We start from the raw sequence: 26,160 nt of genomic DNA on the forward strand, positions 1-26,160 counted from the left end.
TTTACCTTCCCCACCCCACTTTTCGCCTTCCGAAGGGCTGCCGGGGGGGAAGGCGAAAAATGGGGTGGGAAGGAGTACCCCCTCCCCGCAGCAGGTACCCGGTACTGGGGCGGGGGGGCCCTGTCACCGCCCCCCCCCCCCGCCCCATACCTGGGGGAGGGCCCGGCGATGGGGGGGGGGGGGGGCGGAGCTGCCCGCCGTACCGAGCCGTGCCGGCCCGGCATGGCTTCCCGGGAGCGGCTCTACGAGCTTTGGATGCTTTACTTCGCCAAGGTGAGCCCGACATCCCCCCCTCCCAAACCCGGGAGGGGGTACCCGTGTTCCCCCCGCCTCCCCCTGTCCGGTCACTTTGGGGGGCAGCACGTCCCTCTATGGACACCCCCACCCCCCCCCGCCATATCCCGGGGCTCCCCCCACCCCCCCGGGTCCCCACCCGACGGGCTGGTGCGATCGCGGTGACAACGAATTGGGGGGGACGGGGGGGTGTCCTGCTGAGGGGGAGACACCCCCCCCCCAGCACCCCCGTGGCCGGGGTCCGCGGGTTGTGGGGTTTTCTCCTCTCCCGGGTTGGGGAGGGGGGGGGGGGGGCAGACCCAGGAGGAGACACCACCCCACCCCCGCCCCGGGGGTCTTCTGTGCCCACACGTTGGGGTGACCAGATTTTGGGGTGAAAGGGGATTATTTCTGCCCCAAAACCCCGCTCTGTCCCCGGGGGCACCAGGAGGGATGGGGACAGTCGGTGTCTGTGTCCCCTCATCCCCCCCACGTCCCACCAGCTCTTCTCGCACCCCAAAACGAAGCCGCCCCGCGCCTCCCCCCCCTTTTTTTTTTGTGCTGGGATAAAGGGGCTGTGAAGCAGCTCCAGCCCCCCCGGCGCCGGAGGCTGCCGCCCCCCGCACGCTGAAACCGAAACCCCCCGCTCCGTTATGGAAGCCGGTGCCGCGGGGGGCACCCGGGCCGGACCCGCGGGGCTGGGGTCACTCGCCCTCGGGGGTGGGGTCGGGGGGGGGGGGGAACCCCGAAATCCTGGCTGGGGGGAAGCGGCTTCGGTGGGACGGGTCCTGGGGGGGCTTCTGCGGGGGACCTGGGGCGTGACGTCGGGTGTGCACGGCGGCGCGGGGACACGTGCCACGCCGTCGGGGTGCCCGTGCTCGCGCAGGGGACGCGCGCCATGCCATGGGATGCGCGCAGCTGTACCAGGACGCGTGCCGCGCCATCGGGGTGCGCGTGGTCATACGTGGACAGGCGCCGTGCCTTTGCGGTGTTCACACTCGCACAGGGACACGTGCCGCGCTGTCGGGTGTCCGTGGTCCTACCGGGGACATGTGCCGTGCCGTCGGGTGCACGAGCTCGTGCGGGGGTGCGTGCGTCGCCGTCGCGCTGTGCACCCTGGCGCGGGGACACGTCCCGTGCCGTCGGTACGCGCGCGCTCCCTCGGTGACAAACGCCGCACCACGGGGCCGCGTGCTCCCGCCTGGGGACACCCGCCTCGCTGTCAGGGCGCGCACCCTCGCGCCGTGAGCGTGCCACGCTGTCACCACGTGCCCGCTCGCCGCGCCGCACCAACGGGGCGGCCATGCCACCTCTGCGAGGTGGCGGGGCTGAGGCGAGACCTCGGTGTCACCTCCCCAGCCGGGTCACACCGCAAAACCGCGCTGGCCTTCGCCGCGGTGACGTCCCCAAGCAGCCGGCAAGGACACGGCTGCCGCGGCGCGTCCTTGGCCCACGCCAAGTTTTTACCGTCCCGCTACCGGGCTTATTTTGAGGCTGGAACGCAGGGCCAGCGGGTGATGCCACCGGTCAGTGTCACCTCTGTGGCAGCGTCCCCCGCCATCGCCCCCTCGCCGGCTGGTCAGGTGGGACGAGGGCTGCGCGCCGGGAGCGGACGCGTTGTCTGTCGTGGCTTTGAAATAGGGCAGAGCTCACGTCACCACCGTGCCACCGGCACGGGCGGGGGACAGGGGTGTCCCATGGGGTGGCCGTGCCGTGGCGGCGATGGCACCGGCCGTGCCGTCCAATGCCAGCCCGGGGTGGGGGGGTGGGCAGGGACCCCAGTGGGGTCCCACCGCCGGGACCCTCGGTGTCACCCCGTGGGACTCAATGGCACAGAGGTGACAACCTGGTGGCTTTGCCACCGTCACTTTCTGGGGGAATCCGGAGCCGTCGGCAGCGCCGGTGAGGGATGGAGGTGCCGGCGCAACGTTCCCAGGCGGCACCGCGCCGGCTGAGCCCAGAAGCCACCCAACAGGCTCTGCCAGCTGGCAACCGGCTGGGACGGGCACCGGCGGGGGCGGCCGCCGGCACCAGCCCGGTGAGCACCGCGCCGGGATGGGACGCCGGCTGCTGGTGGGTGCAAGGGGGGATATTGGGGTGAGGCAGGAGGGGGGCTGAGAACTGGCAAACTCAACACACCCCAGCTTTGGTTGCACCGATGCGCGGGGTGACAGCAGGATTTGGCTCATGGTTTTTGGCACGATCCGGTTACCCGTGGTGTTGGAAAACGCACTGGGCCGGAGCTTCGTGCCCGTCGCCGCATGCCGGCGCCCGTCATCCCACATGTCCCATCGTCACCGCCGTGACCTTGACTCCGTCCATCCCTGGCGCATCCCAGAGCTGTCGGGCGGCCGCAACCGGGGCTGGGGGCAACCGGCGGCACCCCGGCACCCCAAAACCGCGCCGGGCGGCCAGGCGCGGCGGGAGGAAGCGCCGTTGGGGCGGCGGGTGACTTGGCATTTCCTGATGCTCCGGGGTGGGTGGTTGGTCGGTCGGTGTTTTTTTTGGTGGCTTTGCACAAGAGCAAAGCGCGACGGCGAAAACCGGGGAGGGGGGACATGTAAAATAAGAACAACCCCCCCACAGGCGCACCCCCGGCCTCGCCGTGCGCCGGGGGTCATGGACGGCGGCCGGCACCCCACCGGCCAGGTAACGGGGGTCCGGGTGGGGGGCCCGTGGGGGGACACCCGCCCCCCCAGATGCCGGTGCTTGCGGTTGAGCGGAGGGGGCGCGTTTTGTGGGGGGAAATGGGGGAGGTGGTGGCTCGGGGAGGGGCTTGGGGGGTGCTGCTGGGAGGGGCGCGAGGTCCCCTCGGGGTCCGCTCCGTGGCGGCGGCGCCGGGGGTGGCTGGGGGGTGATTGGGGCCCCCCACGTCCCCCTGGGGGAGGTGGGGGTGGGGAGCGGGTCCCCATAGGGAGCGGGATGTCCGGGGGGTGGGGGGGCACGGTCCTGGGGTGCTGCGCGGGGCCGTGGGGCACCCCATAGACCTGCGCTGGGGGGCGCGGGGCCGTGGGGCACGCCGAGGTGGGGCGGGCGCGGGGTGGGGTGAATCACGCCGTTGCACAACCGCTGGGCTGGGGGTTGCGACAGGCGCTGCCCGTGCCCGGCGCCGCCAGCTGATTGGCTGGTAGGTGTCTGGAGGGGGCAGGTGCCCTGCGTGCTGATTGGTCAACAGCTCTACAGGTTGTGCTGCTCTGGGTGCTGACTGGTCAGCGGTTGCACAGGTTGTGGTGCTCTGAGTGCTGATTGGTCAGCGGCTTGATGAGTTTTGCTGCTCTGGGTGCTGATTGGTCAGCACCTCTACAGGTTGTGTGTCTCTGGATGCTGATTGGTCAAGCGCTCTACAGGTTGTGCTGATTGGCCAGCAGCTCTACAGGTTGTGCTGCCCTGGGTGCTGATTGGCCAGCAGCTCTACAGGTTGTGCTGCTCTGGGTGCTGATTGGCCAGCACCTCCAGTGCCAACCGACCACTGGCTCCGGGATGGGCGGGGGGGGGGGTTGACTGCTCTGATTGGCTGATACCTCCGGGGCGGTGGTCCCGGCAGGATGTGATTGGCCAGCGGCTCCATGCCCCTCCTCCTCACAGAAAGACCCCTGCTACCTGCAGCAGTGGCTGGAAGCCTTCGTCATGAGCTTCGAGAAGGTCATCGCCGCGCCCGCGCCGGGGCCCGGCAGGTGAGGGGCTCCCCCCGGTGCCGCCCCACGGCGAGGGGGCGACGCCCGCGCCCCAACCGCTCGGGGGTCGGCCGCCGCGCCTCGACGCGGCGCTTCAACCCGCCGCCCTCGCCGCTCTTCCCCCGCCGCAGGCCCGAGGCGTCGGCGTGGGAGATCCCGGTGCTGCCGCGGGAGGTGCTGCGGGCGCTGGGCCAGCGGCTGGGACAGTGCGTGGCCCAGGTGCCGCGCGAGGAAGGCGGCGGCGGCGGCGGCGGCGGCGGCCTGGGCCAGGCCCTCCTCCTCCTCAAGTTCTTCATCATCATCTGCAGGTGGGTGACGCCCCACCGCCCCGCTGGGGGGTCCCGCTCCGTCCCATGGGTGTTCCCGGTTTGGGTCCCGCCAGCGCTGCCGGGTCAGCCCCAAGCGCAGCCCAGCTCCGCCCCCAGGTTCGGGGTCGAGGGGGGGCAATGATGGGGCACCCCCCACCCCTATCTCTGGGTCCTGTGCTCCCCCCCCCCCCCAAGTCGTCGCTGAAGGGACCAAACTGGTATTGTCCAAAGCACCGCGGTGCCTTTCCTGGACGTGCACCCCCCCAAAGCACAGCACCCCCCAAAGTGCGTCACATCACCCCAAAACACAGTATTTCCCCCCCCACACCACATCGCCCCCCCCGAAGTGCATCCCCCTCCCACCCCGGCCCTGCCACCCAAGGGGGTCCCTGGCAGCAGCAGCCCCACGAAACCACCACCCCCACGTCCCGGGCGGGGGACGGACACCCCCATCCACCTGTGCCCCCCCCCGCCCCGTTCCCAGGGTGGGGTTCAGCTGAGGACATGCCCTGGCTGGCACCGGCTGCCATGGTAACCCCCCCCCGGTGCAATAACCCCCCCCCGACGATGCAGCACCCCCCCCAATGCTTTATTCCCCCCCCCTGCAGGAACCTGGAAAACATCCCAGCGGACAAACCCCCCGGCTTCATCCCGGAGGTGCTGCGGCTGCTGCGGGTCTGCGCCAGCCAGGTGAGTGCGGGGGGGGGGCAGGACCCCCACCCTGGGCGCGGGGGGGCTGGGCCAGAGGAGGATTTATTATTTTTTGGGGAGGGGGTTAACCCTGTTCCCGGTGTCCCGGCAGCTGAAGCGCGGGCGGGCGGACGAGCGGAGCGGGCCGCAGCTGGAGAGCGGGATGCTCTATGCCCTCCACCTCTGCGAGTGCCTCTTCGATCCCTACCGGACCTGGCGGCGGCAGCTGGGAGGGTGAGCGGGGACCCCCCGTCCCCCCCGCACCCCAAAACCGCCCCCCCCCCCGCTTCACCCCTCTCTCCCCAGGGAAGTCATCAGCGCCAAGGAGAAGAGTAAATACAAGTTCGCCCCGGCCCCTTTGCCCCCCGAGTTCGGCGCCTTCTTCCAAGGTAAAAAGGGGGGTCCCGGCCCCCCCCCGGGTCAGTATGGGGTCCAGGGGTGCGTCGAGCGTCCGGGGGCAGGCAGAGGATGCGGGGGTGGGGATGGCATCCAGGAGCACGTATGGGATCCGGGGGGGATGTGCTACCCGGGGGGCAGGTAGGTGATTTGAGGGTGATTCTGTAGCTGCCTCTGGTTATCCTATACCTGTCCCTGCAAATATAGGAGCCTATACCTGCCCCAGGCTATCCTATACCTGTCCCTGCAAATATAGGAGCCTATACCTGCCCCAGGCTATCCTATACCTGTCCCTGCAAATATAGGAGCCTATACCTGCCCCAGGCTATCCTATACCTGTCCTGCAAACATAGGAGCCTATACCTGCCCCAGGATCAGTATATGATTCAACAGCAAACATAGGAGCCTATACCTGTCCCAGGACATCCTCTACCTGCCCCACAGATATAGGAGCCTATACCTGCCCCAGGATCAGTACATGATTCAACAGCAAATATAGGAGCCTATACCTGCCCCAGGATCAGTATATGATTCAACGGCAAATATAGGAACCTATACCTGCCCCAGGATGAGTATTGACTGAAGGACAAATATAGGATCCTATACCCGCCCCCGGGACCCCGTACGTGCCCATGTGGGGGCAGGTATAGGATCCAGAAGCAGAGATTAAGTCCTGCACGACCTGGGGAGCCTGCAAAAATCAACGCAAAGGGGATTTTTTTTTCCAGGGAAGCCCCCAAAACCCCCCGCTCCGAGGCAAAGGCGTTGCAAAAAATCACCTAAAACGAACGCAACCGCCCGTAAATCCCCAAACAGAACCTTCTTTTTGAAAAAAACCCCATTTTTTAGGACAAAAAAAACCCCAAAACCTCCCCCCTTGGTGCAACCAGAGCGGCAAAAAATTTGAGCATCCTCATCCTCTCCATCACCAGTGGGGTCCAGCACCCACATGAGCTGGCTTTTTGGGTAGAAAAAGGGATTTTTTTCCCCTTTTTTTTTTTTTTTACCGCTTCCTCCTCAAAGTAAATCTTTCCCTCCTCATCCTCGCAGAGAGTTTCCAAGCTGACGAGCCGCTCCCCGAAACTCTCCAGCTCCGCCTTCTCCATCTTTTTGGGGCCATTCTCTCCGGATCCAAGGTAGTGCCGGGAAGGGGATGAGGGAGGATTGGGGATCATCATCCAAATGATAAACCCCAAAGCTTTATTTATTCCAAGCAAGAGAAATGCTGGAATTAAACCGCTTAATTTTCAAAAGCCTTTAAAAATTATATTTAAAATTCCAGATCTAAATTCAGTGAGTTTTCACCTTTAAAAAAATTAAAATTATTAATTATTAAAAATAAGTAAATTAAAGAGGGGGTTGAGCTGAAGCTGCTGGTTCATCACCGGTTCGGCCCCGGGATGGAAGACAAAAACTTCTTGGATGAATAAATTTGAGCAGAAATAGGTTTTAATTAACCCAATGCTTAAAAATCAGGATTTAATTAATAGCTCTGAAAGTTGTTTTAAATTAATTTGCACGCACCCAGGAGCGGGTACAGCGAGACGGGTAAAACCGTCAGCGCTGGAAGACGGCGGGCTCGCCGTTAATAGCTTTCAATAAAGGATTTTATATCGCGATAGGCGACATAAAAGCCCCTCTTCCCCCACCCCGACAGTCCAACGCGCTGCGGGCCGTCACGCCGGCGGCGGTGGAGGTGCTGCTGGGCGTGCTGCGGCGCGGCGGCGGGGGCCCCCCCCGGTCCCCGGGTTGCTGGAGCTGGCGTTACGCGGCGTGGTGGCCGTGGTCCACGTGCTGCACGGCAGCAGTCCCGGCGCCGGCCCCGTGCCGTTGTGTGTCCTCCTGGATGGTTACTTCAGGGTGCTCAATTCGGACCTGCCCGTCGCTTCCCTGGCGCCGGAGGCGGCCGGCGGCCTCATCGCTCTCCGCGTGCTCATGCTGGGTAGGTGGCTGGGGACGGGGCTGGGTGTGGGGACGTGGGATGGGCGCTGAGCCATCTCCACCTCGCCGCAGATGCCATCCCGGCCATGCTGAGCTGTGAGGACCGGCCGGTCCTCCAAGCCATCTTTCTCAGCAACAACTGCTTCGAGCACATCATCCGCCTCCTCCAGAACAGCAAGGTACCGGGGTGGCCACATCGGTGTCCCTCCTTGATGACACCGGGGTTGGGCACCCTCATCTCCATCCTCACCCTTCCTTGCTCTAAACAATGCTGGGCTAGGGTGGCGGTGGTGCAGCCCAGGGTGGGGACCCTCCGTGACCCCCTTCCCTCTTCCTCCCAACCCACACCGGCTGCCATTCCCCCGGGGCTGACGCCCACCCCGTGTCCCACAGCTCTACCTCAGCAGCTCGCGGGAGGCGGGTGAAGCCCAGGACAAGGTCCCCGTGCAGCCACCGGATAGGGATGGGGTCCAGCAGGTATCGTGTGGGGCCACCCCATAACCAAACCACCGGCTGTGGTGGGCTGTGTCCCCCCAACCTCATGGTGGACCCACCACGCCCATGTCCCCATAGGTCTTCGACAGCAGCTCTGATGCCATCGCAGTCCACGCCGTCGGGGTGCTCACTGCCATCATGAGCAACTCGCCCTCGGCCAAGGTGGGCATGGACCAGAGGCAGAGAGGACACCCCAAAAGCAGATGGGTTTGGGGGTTTTCACCGTGCAAGGTGGGCTGGGGTGAAAGCAGCACATGGTGGGGCTCGGTGCAGGGTCCCACGTGCCCGGGTGCTTGCAGGAGGTGTTCAAGGAGCGCATCGGCTATGCCCACCTCTACGAGGTCTTGAGGAGCCAGGGCCAGCCCACGCAACGCCTGCTCCAGGAGCTCCTCAACATGGTGAGCGTGCCCGCTCCTCCTCCACTCCAAGCAAAGCCCTCGGCACTGGTAGTTTGTGGTAGCTCTTGGCCCCCGGCAGCCCCATTCCTCGCCCCCACAGTCCTCTCCACCCCGCTGGTTTCCCATCAGCTTCCTCCCAACGGGTCCTAGGGCCATCTTTATCTTGGAGTCATGCTCAGCTTTGGGGAGTTTTGAGCCCTTTCTGATGTGGTACTGCTTGATCTGGCACTGCTGGATGCGGCAGGGTCTCCAAGTTGCTTGATGCACGGGGGGTCTCCAAGGTGCTCGATGCATGAGGGTCTCCAAGGCACTTTATACATGGGGGTCTCCGACTTGTATCTCCAACATGGGCTTTCTAAAATGCTTGATGCGTGGGGCTTTCCAGGGTGCTTGATGCACGAGGGTCTCCAAGATGCTTGTTGCATGAAGGTCTCCAAGGTGCTTGATGCACGGGTGTCCCCAAGGGGGCTGATGCACAAGGTCTCTGCTGCCAGGCCAGGGTGGCCAGGGGAGGATCCATCCCTCTCCACGGGGTCAGGGCTGCACCAACCATCTCTTGTGTTTCGGCAGGCAGTGGAGGGCGACCACAGCTCCTTCCCAGTGCGCCCCATCCGCAACGAGCAACCCCTGCTCATCCTGCTGGCCTGGCTGCCGGCGCTGGCGTGCTGGGAGCTGCAGGTCTTCCTCTCGGGCCGGCTACGGCGGCTCTGCGAAGCCTCCCTGCCCAGCCGCCTCACCTGCGTCAAGGCGGGCATGGTGGGCTGCCTGCTGGGGGCCCTGGCCACCGAGCCAGCGCTGCCAGCTACCTGCTCTGAAAATTTACTGGAGCTGCTGCGGGCGTTGGGCAGCCTCTCCATCCGCCCCAGGGAGCTGCGGCAGCTGCTGCGGCTGCTGCGGCGCGAGCAGGGTCGGGGACCGCATCCCTACGCGGCGCCCGTCATCCGGGCACTCTCGGGGATGGCACGGGTCGAGGGACCCCCCCGGGCACTGCAGAGCTTTGACCTGACACCCGGCATGGCGGGGATCATGGTGCCCGCCGTCCAGAAGTGGCCCGGCGGTGCCTTTGCCTTCCATGCCTGGTTGTGCTTGAGCGAGGAGGAGCCTGAGCCAGCGGCGAGGCCGAAGAGGAGGCAGCTCTACAGGTGATGCTCAGTGGAGGGACGTGGGAGGCTGCAGTAAGGATGAGGAGGGGCAGCACCACCGTCCTCACCCTGCTTCTCCTCCACCAGCTTCTTCACGGCCAGCGGGACAGGCTTTGAGGCGTTCTTCACCGCGGGCGGCGTGTTGGTGGTGGCCGTCTGCACCAAGAAGGACTACATGACGGTGGCGTTGCCAGAGTTTGCCTTCAATGACTCGGCTTGGGTGAGCATCATCCCCATTCCTATCGGGGGGGCAATGGGGATGCTGGGACGTCTGACGCCCCCTCCCCATTCCCCCAGCACTGCATTGATGTTGTCCACGTCGCCGGCCGCCGGCCCTTTGGCCAGAACGTCGTTAGTATCTATGCCGATGGACACCTGCGGAAAACGGCACAGCTCCGCTTCCCCTCGCTCCATGAGGTGGGAGATCCCCGCCGGCACCCAGCCAGACCCTCCCCATGGCATGGGGCTGGGGGCTGAGCACCACTCCTTCTCCCTTCCAGTCCTTTACCTCCTGCTGCATCGGCTCCGCGGGCCACCGGACCACCACCACCAGTGCCACCACCACCGGCCACCTGCCGGCATCCCACGGGCCAGAGCTGGTCTTCCCCCCACGCCCTGCGCTCGGCCGCTCCCAGTCCGTCCCTGCCGCTCTGGGTCCCCACTCCTGGACCCCCACTCAGCCCCCCACTGAGGGGGTGGTGGCCACCACGGCGGCCGGCAGCCAGGACACCGAGTGGGGCAGCCCCACCTCCCTGGAGGGTCACCTAGGCTCCGTGGCCATTTTCTGCGAGGCGCTGCAGCAAACCCAGGTCAAGGCGCTCTTCTGCACGGGTACGTTGGGGTGGGACGTGGGGGACATCCGTAGGGGTTCTGGTGGCAACCAGGGTCTCCTCCACCATGCCCTGGCTCACCCCAGTCCTCTTCCCCCAGGGCCAAATGTCACATCACCGTTTGCACTGGAAGGGGATTTGGCGGAGCTCAGCAGCAAGCTCTTGCTGTACTACACCCCACAGGTGAGGAGAGCAGCCCCCCTGGGGCGGACACAGCACTGGTAGACCCTCTGCCATAGGTGACATCTCCAGGAGCATGAAGATGCTCCCATGGTGCTCTCTTCTAGGCCTGCAGGAACAACATCTGCCTGGACCTCTCTCCCAGCCACGGCTTGGATGGGAGGCTGACGGGGCACAAGGTGGTCAACTGGGACATCAAGGTACGCTGGGTGGTCCATCCTGGCCCATCCGCCCCATGGCATGGAGGCAGCTGGGCCCCTCCTGGGGTATGGGGCAGTGGCAGGACACCCAAGGAGTGTTGGATGGCCGTGGTGGTTCCCCTGGGCCCTAAGGGACTCTGCTACATAGTGTTGCGTCCACCAAGGACCCACAAGCCCCATGGGTCCCCTAAGGACCTGTCTGCCCCATGGGTCCTCAGCATCCAAGGTGGGCACCATGAGTGGTGCAGGGGAACAGGTGCTTTTGGGGGACCTGTTGCAGGTGTGTGCTGTAGGGTGAGTCAGGGCACACCCCAATCTTCGCTAGCCACAGGGCTAGGCTCTCCCCAGCTTGGGCTGAACCCGTGAGCAGGCAGGACGGACCCCAGGTGCACGTGCAACCTCCTCCTCTACGCCGCCATCGCCACACAGCACCCGGCAAAGCCTCTCGCCTTCCTCTGGCAGGACGTGGTCAACTGCGTGGGTGGGATGGGCGTGCTGCTGCCCCTGCTTGAGCAAGTGGTGTCCAAGAAAGAGGAGCCCGAGGATGAGCAGGAGACCAACGACCTGGTGGGACCAGAGCTGACATCCTCCAGGAACGCCCAGGGCATGCTCATCCCACTGGGCAGGTCCTCAGGTGAGGACCTCCGAGGACATGGAGTAGGAGCCAACCTGCTCGGGTGGCTGGAGGTAACCCTGCTGCCACGTAGGTGCTGCCTGGGCCAGGCTGGTGTCTACCATGGGCAGGAGAGGTCTTGCCTGAGGCACCAGGAGTTACAGGGTAATGGCGAAACCGTTGACATCTTTTAATGTTATTATGACCCACTTAGTCATAGACAAGCAGTTCTGGGAAGATGAGGGTGGCTCCAGCCTGCTTACCTCTGGCCCGCCTTTGCGTGGGAGTCTCTGATGTCTTATAGTAGGGCTGGGTTCATGCAGGAGCCTTTTCCTGCATAGGTGAAAGGGGCTTTCTCCTGATACCCAGCTGCTTCTTTCCAAGCTCAGAGCAACAGAGGTTTCCACTTGCGTAAATATGGGGGAAACAGGAGAACAGGCTGAAAAGTTTGCAGAGGAAAGTTGACAGTGGGGTCTTGAGGATACCCAATGCAGGCAGGTGCCGGCAGCGCTGTGGGAAGGTGTTCAGGTGGGCACAGGGCTCACTGGTGGGGCTCTGCCCTGTGCCTTGCAGAGAGCAGGCTGGAGAGGAACAGCGTGGCCGCCTTCCTGCTACTGGTGAAGAACTTCATCCAGAACCACCCGGTGAACCAGGAGAGCCTGGTGCAGTGCCACGGGCCGGCCATCATCGGGGCGCTGCTGCAGAAGGTGTGGGGGGCTACCGAAGGCTCCATCCCGCTGTCCCCGGGACCGTTCCCCAGGGGGGATGCCGGGGCTGCAAACCTCCCCTCTCGCCCATGGCAGGTCTCTGGCCCGCTGCTGGACATGAGCACGTTGATGGCCTCGCAGATCCTCATGGAGCAGGTGGCCTCTGAGGGCAGTGGGCTCCTGCTGCACCTCCTCTACCAGCATCTCCTCTTTGACTTCCGCATCTGGAGCAACAGTGACTTTGCCGTCCGCTTAGGTGGGAACTGGGGGTGCTTGGGGGTGTTCTCCATCCCAACTGCCCTCCATGGCTACTCACGCCTTCTCCCTGCAGGTCACATCCAGTATCTGGCCAACGTCATCAAAGACCACAAGCAGCGCATCCGCAAGAAGTACGGGGTGCAGTACGTCCTCGACTCCATCCGGACGTACTACGGGTGAGCTGCCACTTGCAGCCGGGACCCCCAAACACTGATGTGGTGGTGGGCTTCACCCCAGGAGATGTGGTTTGGGTTAGACACCATTTGTGTGGGGCAATATCCCCCCTGCAAGCACCTCATGGGATAATCTTCTGGTGTGGGAGCATGGTGGTGTGTGCAGGACCTTCCGCTCCCCGTGGCCATGCCCCGTGCCCATGTCTCCATCAAGAGCTGCACCTGGTCAGCCCCAAAATCCACTCCCAGCGTCTCTCCAGCAGCAACCAAGAGCATGGTGGTTTCTGCAACAAGCTGATGTCCTTTTCTTGTCTGACCCAATGCATTTCTGCACAACCGTGGCACTGGGGGTGCTCACACCCTGCAGAGACCCAAATGCATGGAGTGGACATTTCCTGGTGGGCAGGGTTGGCCAGAAGGCTGCCCTGGAGTTCCTCAGGCTCCATGGTGGGATTTGGGATCATGCTGTCAATGGTTGACAAGGGGCAGGAGGGTGGCTGTGCCCGTCCGCAGAGGGAATGCCCATGCATGTCTGTCCATCAGTACCTCCAGGGAGAAGACCACGGCCACCGATGACATCAAGACGGTGCAGACGTCCCTCTTCAGTCTGGTGAAGGATTTCTTCTGCCGGAGCTTCTCTGGGGAGGAGATGCAGAGCTTGCTGAGCTATGTGGCCGGGGCACAGGACGAGCAGCAGGTACAGCACCAAGACACCTAGGTCCCCAAACACCTCAGTGTGCCATGGGTTTGCCAGACCATTGGCAGGGTGTGGGGAGAAGCCGCTGACGTCCTGGTGAGGCACATGGAGGGCAGCAGACAACTGGCCCTGTGTCCTGCAGGTCTGTGGGGCGCTGGAGGTGATCCACAGCCTGCTGAAGGGCTCACCCGCCCAGGAGCAGCTCTTTGCCTTCCTCTTTGAGCCGGGCCATGTGGAGGTCCTCTTCTCGCTGCTGGTGCAGAGGAAGTTCTCAGATGAAGTGCGGGAGAGGGTGTTCAAGGTAAGGCGGGTCCCCAGCGCCAACCTCTTGTGATCCCCAGAGGCTGGGGGCTTTGCAGCACCCTCTCTGCCTTGCCAGGTCCTCTACAAGATGCTGAAGTATGAGAAGGTCCCTGAGCGCAGCAAGAACCGTCTGAAGCTGAAGGACATCGGGTACCAGGGGCTCATCGCCTGCCTCGGCGATGTCCCCGGCTCCATGCTTCTCTTCCGCTGCCTCTCGGAGCAGGTCCTTGGGGCAGGTACCGCATGCCCTGCCGAATCCAGGCTGGCCCTGGTCACGCATCCCGAATACCATGGGGTCATCACTGGTGGCTTCCCACAAGGCTCAGCCGGTCTTGGGGCTGGGGGCCTTTGGTGGCTTTCGGGGACAGAAGGATCTGTCCCACCACCATGCTCTCTCTCCTTCTCCACAGACCCCCCCAACTACAAGGACCTGGTGGCCGTGGTTTATCTGTCCCACCGGGCCGAGCTGACCGTCCGGCTCGATATCTGCCGCAAGGTGAGCACAAGCCCCTTGGTCACAAGGGGCTGGGACCAAGCGGTCGCCCTGGGGCTTAACTCCCCAGAGCCACCACGGACACCCAGCCGTGCCCAAACACGGGTGTTATGGGGATGGTGGTAACACCCCATGCACAGAGCTGCCGGCACGTGGACGTGCCAGCATGGAAGGGATGCAACGCCAGCAGTCCATGATGGTTGTGGAGGATCTGAGGAGCTCAAGCATCCTGCCCCTTGGAGAAGGGCCAAGCCGCCACGAGGCTGCCAGGAGCTGGGACAACACGGTCAAGTCTCCCCTCGGCTTTCTCTTGCAGCTCTTCCACTTGATCTATGCGCAGCAGGACATGGTGAAGCATCTGGCGAGGTTGGCCGGCTGGCAGGACACGCTCACCAAGCTCTACGTCAAAGAATCCTACGAGTCGCGCCAGCACAGCCTGAGCATCGTGGGCAATGGGGGCTGCCTGGAGCTCCTCCGCCTCTCGGACCCCCCCAGCAAAGAGGGGACAAGCCCACCGCCGGCCGAGCTGCAGGAGCTGGACGTCTTCCTGCCACTGGGCTACGAGGCCTCGGACCAGGAGCTCTCCGAGGGCTTCTCCGATCACTCCATCTCCCCCAGTGGCCGCACCAAGTCCTTCCACTCCTACAACTTCAAGTCTTTCGACTCCTCCGACCGGGCCAGCCGTTCATCCTCCAACCCCGGTGATGGTCCTCCCTTTGATGGTGTCTACCACCCGCTCTCACCCTTCTCCACTTCACCCTTTGACTTGGGGCTTGACCTGGCCAGCACCAGCTCCATCACCACGGCCGAGAGTGGCACGCAGACCCCTGCCAGCGGCCCTGACACCCCCTCACCTCTGGAGAGCTTCAAGCCCTTCCCCGGGATGCGAGCACGCAAGAGCTCCAGCCTCTCAAATGTCCTGGATGAGAGCAGCTACCAGGACACGCTGCCCAGTGACAACGTTTCCAACACCAGCAACCCCCAGGTGAGCCCCAAACCATCATGCCCACCACCCTGGGCTACGCTGGACACTGGATCTCTCACCCTTCCTCCCCGTTGGCAGCAAATGCCTGAGGAGGAGCTGTGCAACCTCCTGACCAACATAGTCTTCTCGGTGACCTGGCGCGGGGTGGAGGGCTGGGACGACACGGCGTGGAGGGAACGTGGGCAGGTCTTCTCCGTCCTCACCAAGCTGGGGGCGGCGTGTGAGCTTGTGCGGCCCCCCGATGAGATCAAGCGTAGGTGAGTCCTGCCTAGGTCTGGAGTGGGGTCTGGTGGGATGCACCCCAAGGGAGGACCACTCTAGGGAGCTGCCTGCTTTCCCACAGCCTGCTGGAGATGATGCTGGAGTCGGCGCTGACGGACCTGAGGGAGTCGGGGCCGGCCGCCCTGCCCGGTCTCACCCACAACGCCCTCAAGCTGCTGCGGCTGCTCCAGGACTTCCTGTTCTCCGAGGGACACAACAACCAGGCCCTGTGGAGCGAGAAGGTGGATGGACACAAACGGGGGTCCTGATCTCAAACCCGAGCTCTGAACCCTAATGCAAACCCCTAACCCCTGATGTTAGCCCTGAACCCTGACCCTACCTGCAACACTTGAGCCTAAGCTTAGAAAATAACTTGTGCCTTAATCCTAAACCATAACCTTAACCCCTTACCAGTAAATTAACCCGTAAACCTAACCCTAAACCTTAGCCCTAGCCCTATGCCCTTGCCATAAACCCCAACTCTTCACCCTAAGCCTTAACCCTAACCCTGCACCCTTGCAGTGAAGCCCAATCCTATACCCGAACACCAATCCTATACCCGAACCCCTAGTTCTAACCCTTATCCCCGATCCTACAACTTTACCATAAACCTAAATACAATACTCTAATCCTATATGCTAAACTCTCACTCTAAACCCTATCCCTAACTCATAACCTTGTAAATCCAACCCTAACACTTGCTGTTAACCCTAACCCTATGCTCTTGCTGTAAATCCTAACCCTGATCCTAAACCCTAACCCCGATCCTAAACCCTAACCCCTAATCCGAAACTTAACCCTTAACCCTACACCCTTACCATAAATCGAACCCCTTAGCCCTCTACCCTAAGCCCTAGGGTTACTAAACTGTAACCCTAGCTCATAACCTGTAAATCTAACCATACCTGCTAAGTCCTAATCCTAAACCTAAACCTTAACCCTGCATCCTTGTCGTAAACCCTAACACTTAACCCTAATCTTAACCCTAACCCTACACCCTTACTGTAAACCAAAACCCCAAGCCCTAACCTTACATCATAACCTGTAATCTAACCATACCTCCTAAATCCAAATCATAAACCTTAACCCTACATCCTTGCCATAAAGCTCAACCCTAACCCCGGTCCTAACCCTTAACCCTAACTCTACAACCTTACTGTAAACTGAAATCCTAATCCTATACCCTAAACCCTAACCTTAACTCATAACTTATAAATCTAACTGCACCTCCTAAATCCTAATCCTAAACCTTAACCCTACATTCTTGCTGTAAACCTCAGCCTTAACCCCAATTCTGTATCCTAGTCTTAATCCTAATCCTACACCCTTACCATAAACCCATATCCTAAGCCCCAACCCATAACCCTCATGCCAAACCCTAACTAGTTTGTCATTAGGCTCATGAGCTGGGGCTCTACCCTACCCCTAACCCCTAATCCTAACCCCTACCCATAACCCAAACCTGAGATGAGGGTGGCTGGGTGATGGGGACAGACCTGGTGGCTTTGCGCCTGCCTGGCTGGAGAGATGCGGGGTGCGTGGCTGGGCGTGGGGCTCACTGTGCCCCCCCAGATCTACGAGGGGGTGAGCAGTCTGCTGGACAAGCTGGGCGTCTGGTACCACCTGGCCAACGGCACCTCTGACCTCAAGGAGATGGCCCAGACGGGTCTACGCATCCTCGTGGGCTACATCATGCTGCAAGACCCTCAGGTGGGTCACCCTTTTCTGGGGCTCGGGGTGAGACCTCAGCCCTTGGAGCAGGGCAGGTGGCCCCATCTGATGTCCCATGTCCCCCCCAGCTACACTCGCTGGCCTATGTGAAGCTGCACAGCCTGCTGCAGACTGCCTCGGCCCCCAAAAAGGATGAGGCTTGCTACCTGCTGGGCAAGCTGGAGACCCCGCTGCGACGCTCGCTGGACGCTAAGTCGGAGACCTTCTCCTGGTTGGTGCCCATCATCCGTACGCTCATGGACCAGTGCTATGAGACCCTGCAGCTACAGCTCTTCCTGCCCTCACTGCCTCCCACCAACGGCAGCCCCACTTTCTATGAGGACTTCCAGCTCTTCTGCACCACCCCAGAGTGGAGGGGCTTCATCGAGAAACACGTGGGTGCCGGGGGACATAGGGTGGCATCACTCTTGGGGGAACACCTTCCCAGGCTTAGAGATGGATCTGTGCTCTCGTGGGGTCCCCATGTCACCTCCGGGTTGGGACAGGGGTGACCTCCAGGGCAGGGATGCTCATAGCCTGGATGGTGGTTGGTGGGTGCCAAGCCCTACAAACGTCTCCCCTCTTGTCCCGGTTGTCTCGGTAGGTGCAGCCCACCATGGCCCAGTTTGAGATGGACACCTTCGCTAAGAGCCATGACCACATGTCCAATTTCTGGAACTCCTGCTACGATGCCATGATGAGCAGCTCCCAGCGGCGGGAGCAGGAGAAGGCAGCCAGCCGCAAGATGTTCCAGGTACTGCCTGCTCCTCACCCCTGGGACGTCAGCCTGGGGACATGCTCCTCAGCCCAAGGATGTCATCCAGGAGGTGTGCTGGAGAGATCCCCCCTCGCTCTGGGGATGTTGTCCTAGGGACATGCTCCTTTCTCTGGGGATATTAATCCTGGGGATGTGCTCCTCATCCCGAGGATGTCATCCAGGAGGTGTGCTAGAGAGATCCCCCCTCGCTCTGGGGATGTTGTCCTAGGGACATCCTCCTTATCCTGGGGACATGGTCCTCGGAATGTGCTCCTCATCCCAGGCATGCACTTGTCAACCCAGGGATGTTGTTTCAGGGATGTGCTGTTCACCCTGAGTGCATGCTCTTCACCCCAGGGACATCACCCAGGGGTCATGGGGATATGCTCCTCACCCCAAGGATATCATCCTGGGGACATGCTCCTCGCTCTGGGGATGTCATCCTGGGGACGTGCTCCTCACCCCAGGGACATGCTCCTCACTCTGGTGACATCCCTGGGGATGTGCTCGTTGCTCTGGGGATGTCATCCTAGGGACATGCTCCTTGCCCCAGGGACATACTCCTCACCCTGGGGACATTAATCCTGGGGATGTGCTCTTCATTGCGGCGATGTCATCCTGGGGATGTGCTCCTCACCCCAAGTACATCATCCTGGGGACGTTCTCCTTGCCCTGAGATCATGGCCCCGTGGACGTGCTACTCACCTCAGGGATGTCCCCAAGCCCCAGCCCTGCTGTCACTTCACTCTCCTGCTCCCTCGGCAGGAGCTGGTGCTGGAGCCGGCGGCGAAGCGGACCAAGGCGGAAAATGCCCGGCATGCCAACATGCTCAAGCAGGCCAACAACCACCACAGCATCGTGTTGAAGCAGTGGCGGTCCCTGTGCCGCCTTCTCACCTCGCCCCGCTCTGCCTGGGCTGACCGGTGAGCCCCCACCTCAGTCCCCAGGGAGGCGTGGCACGGCTGGGGGTCCCCAGGGTGCCTCACCCCCACCTGCCCCCCAGGAACCCACCAGAGGTTCGTTGGAAGCTGTCAAGCGCTGAGACCTACTCCCGGATGAGGCTGAAGCTGGTGCCCAACCTGAATTTTGACCAACACTTGGAGGCCAGTGCCCTACGGGACAACTTGGGTGAGGCTGATGGGAGTGGGGCACCCAGGGGTCCTCCCCATGCTGCAGGCAAAGGGGTGCCACCAGCTGGATGCACGTGGTGGGGTTGAGCTGGGAGCTGTCATGGACCTTGTTGTGGTTGGGGAGTGGGATGGGGACCCTTCACAGGACTTGTCTCCCAACTGTGGGGCACCAGGGGGGGCCTACTGACCCCCTCCTCATTTCAGGAGCTGACCACCTCCACAACCCCACCGAGTCCCTCCCACTTGCCATGGCCAAGGAGGCCAAGGTGAGCGAGCTGGAAGATGACCAACTGGCTGAGGAGGACCTCCCTGTCCTGGACAACCAGTGAGTGTTCCCATCCCCTGCCATGGTGCTGGCTCACCCAGGCTGAGGGTGTCACTGGGGTCTCCTCCCCACCCCCCGTGTCACCCAGGGCTGAGCCCAAAGAGCAGAACCAGCGGGAGAAGCTGGTGGTCTCAGAGGACTGCGAGCTCATCACGACAGTGGCTGTCATCCCCGGCCGCCTGGAGGTGACAACCCAGCACGTCTACTTCTACGACGGCAGCAATGAGAAGGAGGAGACGGAGGGAGGTAACGGCATGTGCTTCTCAGGGGGTCCCTGCAGCAAGGCAGGGTGAGGAACCCCCCACCCATCCCATCTCCCCCAGAAGCCATCACGCCGGGTGCTGGTTCTTTTGGGGTGGGCTTCTCCCAGCCCCAGAGCGATGCTGGCCCCCATCCCTGCCTCAGAAATGGGGGGCCGGGTGGACGGTGACACCCGTGGGGCTCTGCACCCCCCCATCTCAGCAGGGATCGGCTACGACTTCAAGCGCCCTTTGTCCCACCTGCGCGAGGTCCACCTGCGCCGCTACAACCTGCGCCGCTCCGCGCTCGAGCTCTTCTTCATCGACCAGGCCAACTACTTCCTCAACTTCAAAAAAAAGGTGGTGGCACCCTTCCTTCCTCCCCCCCCAGCCCCTCCCGGGGCCACGGCACTGCCCAGGCTCCGGCCACTCCACGTCCTCCCCACCGTCCCCCCAGGTGAGGAACAAGGTGTACTCCTGCATCCTTGGCCTGCGTCCCCCCAGCCAGATCTACTTTGGCAGCCGGTCACCCCAGGAGCTGCTGAAAGCCTCAGGGCTCACCCAGGTACCGGCCCCCCCTGCCCTTGCCCACCCCTTATCTCCCCTTCCCAGATGGCAAAGGGGAGGGTGCCAGCATGGGATGGGGATGCCATGGGATCAGGAATGGCCATGAGTGGGAGGTGACTATAGGACCAAGGGTGGCTGTGGGACCCGGGATGGCTGTGGGCTGGGGATGGCCATGGGACCAGGGATGGCCATGAGTTGGAGGTGGCTGTAGGACCAGGAGTGGCCATGGAACCAGGGACAGACATGGGGTGGGGATGGCCATGGGACCAGGGATGGCCATAGGATGAGGATGGCTGTGGGACCCAAGATGGCCTTGAGACAAGGGTTGGCCGTGGGACCGGGGATGGCCATGGGACCGGGGATGGCTATGGGACCAGGGATGGTCTGGGACCCAGGGAAGGCCATGGGATGGGCACAGCCATGGGGTGGGGATGTCTGCCCCATCTCCTGCGCCCCCCAGCCCATCTCAGCCACCCTCCCTTCGCTCCAGAAATGGGTCCTGCGGGAGATCTCCAACTTCGAGTACCTCATGCAGCTGAACACAATCGCAGGGCGCACCTACAATGACCTCTCCCAGTACCCTGTGGTGAGCCACGTGTGTGTCCCACCGTCCCCCAGTGAGCCCATGCCCACCCCCAGCCTCACCCACCTCCCACCCCCACCCCCACCCAGTTCCCCTGGATCCTGCGGGATTATGTCTCGGAAACCCTTGACCTCACCGACCCGGCCGTGTTTCGGGACCTGTCCAAGCCCATCGGGGTGGTCAATGAGCGGCACGCACGAGATGTGAAGGAGAAGTGAGTACCCCAAAAATGAGAAACGGGGGATGCGGGGAGCGCCTGGCTGGCTCCTGGTGGACCCCTCCCTACCTCACCCCCAGGTATGAGAGCTTCGAGGACCCCACAGGCACCGTGGACAAGTTCCACTACGGCACGCACTACTCCAACGCGGCGGGCGTCATGCACTACCTGATCCGCACCGAGCCCTTCACCACCCTCCACATCCAGCTGCAGAGCGGCAGGTGGGCACCCAGCGGGTGGACCCCAGGGAGGGGATATCAGGTGGGACAAGCAGGCTCCAACCGGGTGTCCTGTGCCACCAGGTTTGACTGCTCGGACCGGCAGTTCCACTCAGTGCCAGCGGCATGGCAAGCCCGCATGGAGAACCCTGTGGATGTCAAGGAGCTCATCCCTGAGTTCTTCTACTTCCCCGAGTTCCTGGAGAACCAGAATGGTAAGGGGGCACCCATCATCCCCACCACGGGGACAGCACCCATGGGAGCACGGTGGGGGTCGGTGTCCCTCACCCCCTGCCTGCTCTGCCTGCAGGCTTCGACCTGGGCTGCCTGCAGCTCTCCAACGAGAAGGTGGGCGACGTGATGCTGCCCCGCTGGGCACTCTCCCGTGAGGACTTCATCTACCAGCACCGCAAAGCCCTGGTGAGATGGTGGAGCTCACACCAACCCCTCCTCCACTCCCACCCCGGGGGTGTGGTGGGCATTCCCAGCCCACTCTGATGCCCCATCTTTGGACAGGAGTCAGAGTATGTCTCAGCCCACCTCCACGAGTGGATCGACCTTATTTTCGGGTACAAGCAACGAGGCCCGGCTGCCGTGGAGGCCCTCAACGTCTTCTACTACTGCACCTATGAGGGTGAGCTGTGGGGCAGGGAGGTGAGGGGGGGCATCTGCCCAGTGGCCCCCCATGACCTTGCCCATCCCCAGGGGCCGTGGACCTCGACGCCATCGCCGATGAGACGCAGAGGAAGGCTCTGGAGGGCATCATCAGCAACTTTGGGCAGACGCCCTGCCAGCTGCTCAAGGTAGCTCATACCCCCACCCTCAAAAAATAGCCCCTTTCGGGGGGCCACCTCCCTTCTCATGGGTTCCCTCCCCCACCTCCGCAGGAGCCCCATCCTGCCCGGCTGTCGGCTGAGAGCGCTGCCCGGAGGCTGGCCCGCCTCGACACCCGCTCGCCCAACGTCTTCGAGAACCTGGACCAGCTCAAGTCCTTCTTTGTGGAGGTGAGGACAACCCCAGGGGGTCCCTGGCCAGGCCTGGGGTAGGGGGTAGTGGCCAGGAGGGTACCCACTGGTTGCTGTCTCCTCACAGGGCATCAGCGATGGGGTGGCCCTGGTGCAAGCCGTGGTCCCCAAGAACCAGGCGCACTCCTTCATCACTCAGGGGTCACCCGATGTCCTGGTGAGTGTGGGGAAACTGTGGCACGGGTGCGTGCTGCCTGACCCAGGGTGGGACCGGGACCGAACCCCAGGAGCGCTCCAGTGGTGGGAGCTGTATCACCTCCATCTCTGCCCAGGTCACTGTGAGTGCCAACGGCTTGTTGGGGACACACAACTGGTTGCCCTATGACAAGAACATCTCCAACTACTTCAGCTTCACCAAAGACCCCACTGTCTCCAACACAAAGTAAGTCAGGCATGTGGTCCCCGGAGGTGTCACCAGCCCACCCATGGCTCTGCCACCATCCCATGTCCCTCCCCACCAGGACCCAGCGCTTCCTGCAGGGCCCCTTCGCCCCCGGCGCAGACCTCTGTTCCCGCACGCTGGCCGTGTCCCCCGACGGGAAGCTGCTCTTCAGCGGGGGACATTGGGACAACAGCCTCCGCGTCACCTCGCTGGCCAAAGGGAAGGTCGTTGGGCACATCACCCGGCACATAGGTACGTCCTCTGATGATGATGAAGGTCCAATGATGCCCCGATGGGTTTGTAGGGCCGTGGGGGGAGGCAGGGGACAAGTGAGCGGGTGGGAGACACCTCTCTCCCATCTTATGGGGACAGCCCAGGCTCCGTCTCAGAGCTGGGGTGGGGTTAGCAGCATCTCTGCACCCCAAAACACGTCTTGCTGCCATCCCGCGGCGTCGGGATGCCAGCGTGGTGGGATGGGATCAACACCTCATGGTGTCCCTCTGGGTGTCATAGATGTTGTCACCTGCCTGGCGCTTGATCTCTGCGGCATCTACCTCATTTCTGGGTCCCGGGACACCACCTGCATGGTGTGGCAGGTCCTACAGCAGGTAGGGCGTTGACCCCTACCCCATGCTCTGGCCAGGAGAGCTGGTGGGTGCTGCCACCAGATCACTGAGGTCCCCGTGTCCCCAACGCCAGGGTGGGTTTTCCAGCGGCTTGGCTCCCAAACCCGTCCAGGTCCTTTACGGCCACGACGCAGAAGTGACATGTGTGGCCATCAGCACCGAGCTGGACATGGCGGCGTCGGGCTCCAAGGTGAGCTGGGGTGGTGGGGTGGGCAGCAGGGTGGGCAGTGCCACCATTGCCATCCCACGTCCTCTTCTTCCCGTAGGATGGCACCATCATCATCCACACCATCCGCCGGGGTCTCTTCATCCGGTCCCTGCGGCCGCCCGGCGAGAGCTCACCACCCGCCATCCTCTCCCACTTGGCCGTGGGGCCAGAGGGGCAGGTGGTCGCCCAGACCGCCGTGGGTCAACGAGCCTGCTTGAAGGTATGGCCGGGTGTCCCTGTGTCCTCCCGCTCGTCCCCGTCAGCGTGCGTGTTCCCCCCTCTTTGCTCTGCCTTTCAGGACAGGTTTGCGCTGCACCTCTACTCGGTGAACGGGAAGCACCTCTCCTCCGTCCCGCTGGACGAGGAGGTGACGGCCATGTGCCTGACGGAGGAGTTTGTGGTGCTGGGGACCATGCAGTGCGGGCTGGAGATCCGTGACCTCCAGAGGTGAGGGCTACCAGCCACCTTGTCCCCCCCCAGCACCCCCTTCGGGTGCCCGAGGGGCTCAAGGGGTCCCATCCCACCGCTCGTCTTCTCACAGCCTCAGGGCGGCCGTGGCCCCCGTGCCCATGCGGGTGCCCGTCCACAGCGTGTCCGTCACCAAGGAGAAGAGTCACATCTTGGTGGGGTTGGAGGATGGCAAGCTCATCGTGGTGGGGGCTGGGCAGCCCGCTGAGGTGAGCATGGACCCCCACCCCAGGTGCTGGTGGGGCTGGGGGAGGTCGTGCCTTGGTGTCCGCTGGGTGCTGCTGGGGACTTCTGCTCGTCCTCCTCGCGACGGAGGTGGGGTGGGAGGGGGGAGATATGGGGCTGGGGATGGAGGTGGGGGTGGGGATGGGGATGGTGGATGGATGAGGAAGGGGTTGGGAAGGGACGGGCTGCGGAGGGGGAAGGGGGTGGATGGGGGTGGGCAGTGGGAGGGGGATGAGGGTGGGGGGAAGGGGCGGGGGGTGCTGGTGTTTGGAAGGGGATGGGGATGGGAGGGGATGAGGATGGGGAAGGGGATGAAGACGGGGATGAGGCTGCGGGGGGAGAAGCAGCTGGGCATGGGGCAGGGGGCTCGGGGCAGGGGGCCGGGCCCCGCGGGTGGGCGCTCACGGCCCCTCGCCCAGGTGCGGCCGGGCCAGTTCCACCGGCGGCTGTGGCGCTCCGCGCGCCGCATCTCCCAGGTCTCGGCCGGCGAGACCGAGTACAACCGCGCCGGGGGCCCGGCCTAGGCCGGCGCCGCCCCCCGCCCCGCCCCGCGCCCCCGCCCGCGCTGCCCCGCGCCCCCGGCGCCGACACACGGGGGGGGGGGGCACCCCCGCGCCCCCCGGCGCCGCCCGCTCAGCCCCGCGCCCGTGGCCTTATCCGGCCCCCGGCGGGGCGGGGGGCGCGGACTCGCCGCCCCCTCCCCGGGTTCGGGGGGACACGACCCCTCGCTGGGAAGGGGGGTGCCGCGTCCGTCCCCCCCGCCGTGCCGCTGGCCAGGAGCCGGCGTGCGCGTGTGCGCGTGTGTGTGCGCGCGCCTGTGTGTGCGCGCGTGTGTGTGCGCGTGCCTGTGTGTGCGCGTGCGTGTGCCCCCACTTTTTTTTTTTCTATCCATTTTTAGGTCTTTTACAGAGAAAAAAAAAATGAATAATAATATATCTATGGGAAATAAACGTGTGCGAGGCCCATGTCTGCCCCCCCCCCGCCCCCCGGCGGTGTTTTGGGGGTCCCTGTGGGCAGGGGGCCAGCGGGACCCCCCTCCTCCCCACGGCGGGACACACATGTCACAAGTGCAGGGGGGTCTCAGCAGCCGTGCACCCACCTGGCATGAGTTTGGGGGGGTGTGTCTCAGCAGCCGTACACCTGTGTGTCACAAGCGTGGGTGGTCTCAGCAGCTGTGCACCTACTACATGTCATGAGTTGGGGGGGGTCTTAATATCTGTAGACACACATGTCATAAGTGTGGGGGGGTCTCAGCAGCCGTACACCTGTGTGTCACAAGCATGGGGGGGCCTCAGCAGCTGTGCACCTACTATGTGTCATGAGTTGGGGGGATCTCAGTATCGGGGGGGGTGTCTCAGCAGCCATACACCCATGTGTCACGAGCGCACGGAGCTCAGCAGCCATACACCCACGTGCCATGAGTTGGGGGGGCTCAGCAGCCGTGTACTTACATGGCAAAAACACGGTCAGGGCTCAGCAAATGCATACACATGTGTCACGAGTGGTGAGGTCTCAGCAGCCATGTACACCCATGTCACAAGCACAGAGCAGCTGGGCTCTCAGCAGCTGTGTACACACGTCATGAGCACGTGCGGCCTCAGGCCTCGGAAACCCTGTGCCCACATGTCATGAACGTGCCAGGTCTCAGCAGCCACGCACCCATGTGTCACGAGCATGGGCGGTCTCAGCAGCCCTGTGCACATGTAGCACGAGCATGTGGGCTCTCAGCCATCCTTCCTCATCCCCCCCAAGGGCACAGGGCTCCATAGCCGGCCGGTGGCCCGGGGGGAGCTGGCAGGCTGTCCCCACGCTGTCCCGGGGAGACTGCGCATCCCCGGCCACGGCGCCCGTGTCCTCCCCTGCCCCTGCCACCCCCGGGAGGCCCCACGGCCGGCAGCGACCTCTGTCCCCAGCCAAGGCTGGCTGCGGGTGCCCACGGCGTCACGTGGAGCAGGCACCAGCGAGGCCACCGGAGCCACCGGAGGAGCTGAGCTGGGAGCGGCTGCAGCGCCGGACAGACGGGTGGGCAAGGGGGAGGGCTTGGGCACTCAGGGTGCCACCGGGACCCTCACCCCGGGTGCCCTGGGTGTTGGTGGGGACACCAAGGTCACCCCGCTGGAGGGCTCGGGCGTCACCAACCCACCCAGCTGGGTGTCCCTGTCCCCAGGTCCTGGGCCCAGGTGGCCCAGGTGGCCCAGATTCCAGTGGCCCAGTCCCATAGGTCCCAGTCCCACACGTCTGTGCTCCCAGTGTCCCAGTCCCAGGTGTCCCAGTCCCATATGTCTCTGCTTCCAGTATCCTTATCCCAGGTGAGTCAGGTGTCCCAGTCCCAGTGTCCCACTCCCAGAATGCCAGTCCCACATGTCCCATTCCCATGGGGCTCATCTGTCCCTGTCCCATACATCCCAGTCCCATATGTCCCTTCCCACACGTCCCAGTTCCAAGTGTCCCAGTCCCAGTGTC

At 63.4% G+C, this 26,160-nt stretch overlaps 1 protein-coding gene across 1 annotated transcript; it reads left to right on the forward strand.

Annotated features, from left to right (window-relative positions):
- Window positions 1-222: 222 nt before the first annotated feature.
- On the forward strand, window positions 223-24,756 carry NBEAL2 (neurobeachin like 2; the record flags this gene model as incomplete). Its single annotated transcript, XM_081997011.1, is given in 56 exon segments — window positions 223-273; window positions 3,859-3,947; window positions 4,079-4,255; window positions 4,864-4,945; window positions 5,058-5,179; window positions 5,252-5,334; window positions 6,392-6,477; window positions 6,999-7,071; window positions 7,074-7,283; window positions 7,355-7,461; window positions 7,676-7,759; window positions 7,856-7,939; window positions 8,077-8,175; window positions 8,746-9,317; window positions 9,405-9,537; window positions 9,615-9,734; window positions 9,818-10,148; window positions 10,248-10,330; window positions 10,435-10,527; window positions 10,990-11,161; window positions 11,714-11,847; window positions 11,944-12,103; window positions 12,179-12,281; window positions 12,822-12,975; window positions 13,118-13,276; window positions 13,355-13,514; window positions 13,689-13,774; window positions 14,088-14,756; window positions 14,835-15,013; window positions 15,100-15,259; window positions 16,590-16,727; window positions 16,817-17,122; window positions 17,332-17,481; window positions 18,250-18,407; window positions 18,488-18,612; window positions 18,819-18,939; window positions 19,028-19,185; window positions 19,405-19,538; window positions 19,636-19,743; window positions 20,236-20,331; window positions 20,418-20,542; window positions 20,626-20,766; window positions 20,848-20,978; window positions 21,074-21,183; window positions 21,280-21,397; window positions 21,469-21,566; window positions 21,651-21,767; window positions 21,856-21,945; window positions 22,061-22,170; window positions 22,250-22,422; window positions 22,684-22,778; window positions 22,870-22,986; window positions 23,063-23,224; window positions 23,303-23,451; window positions 23,546-23,681; window positions 24,117-24,756. Coding segments are annotated over 56 exon segments (8,286 nt in total). The 3' UTR covers window positions 24,222-24,756.
- Window positions 24,757-26,160: the final 1,404 nt, after the last annotated feature.

Source organism: Phaethon aethereus, assembly GCF_964289735.1.
Source record: "Phaethon aethereus genome assembly, chromosome: 2".
NCBI lineage: Eukaryota > Metazoa > Chordata > Aves > Phaethontiformes > Phaethontidae > Phaethon > Phaethon aethereus.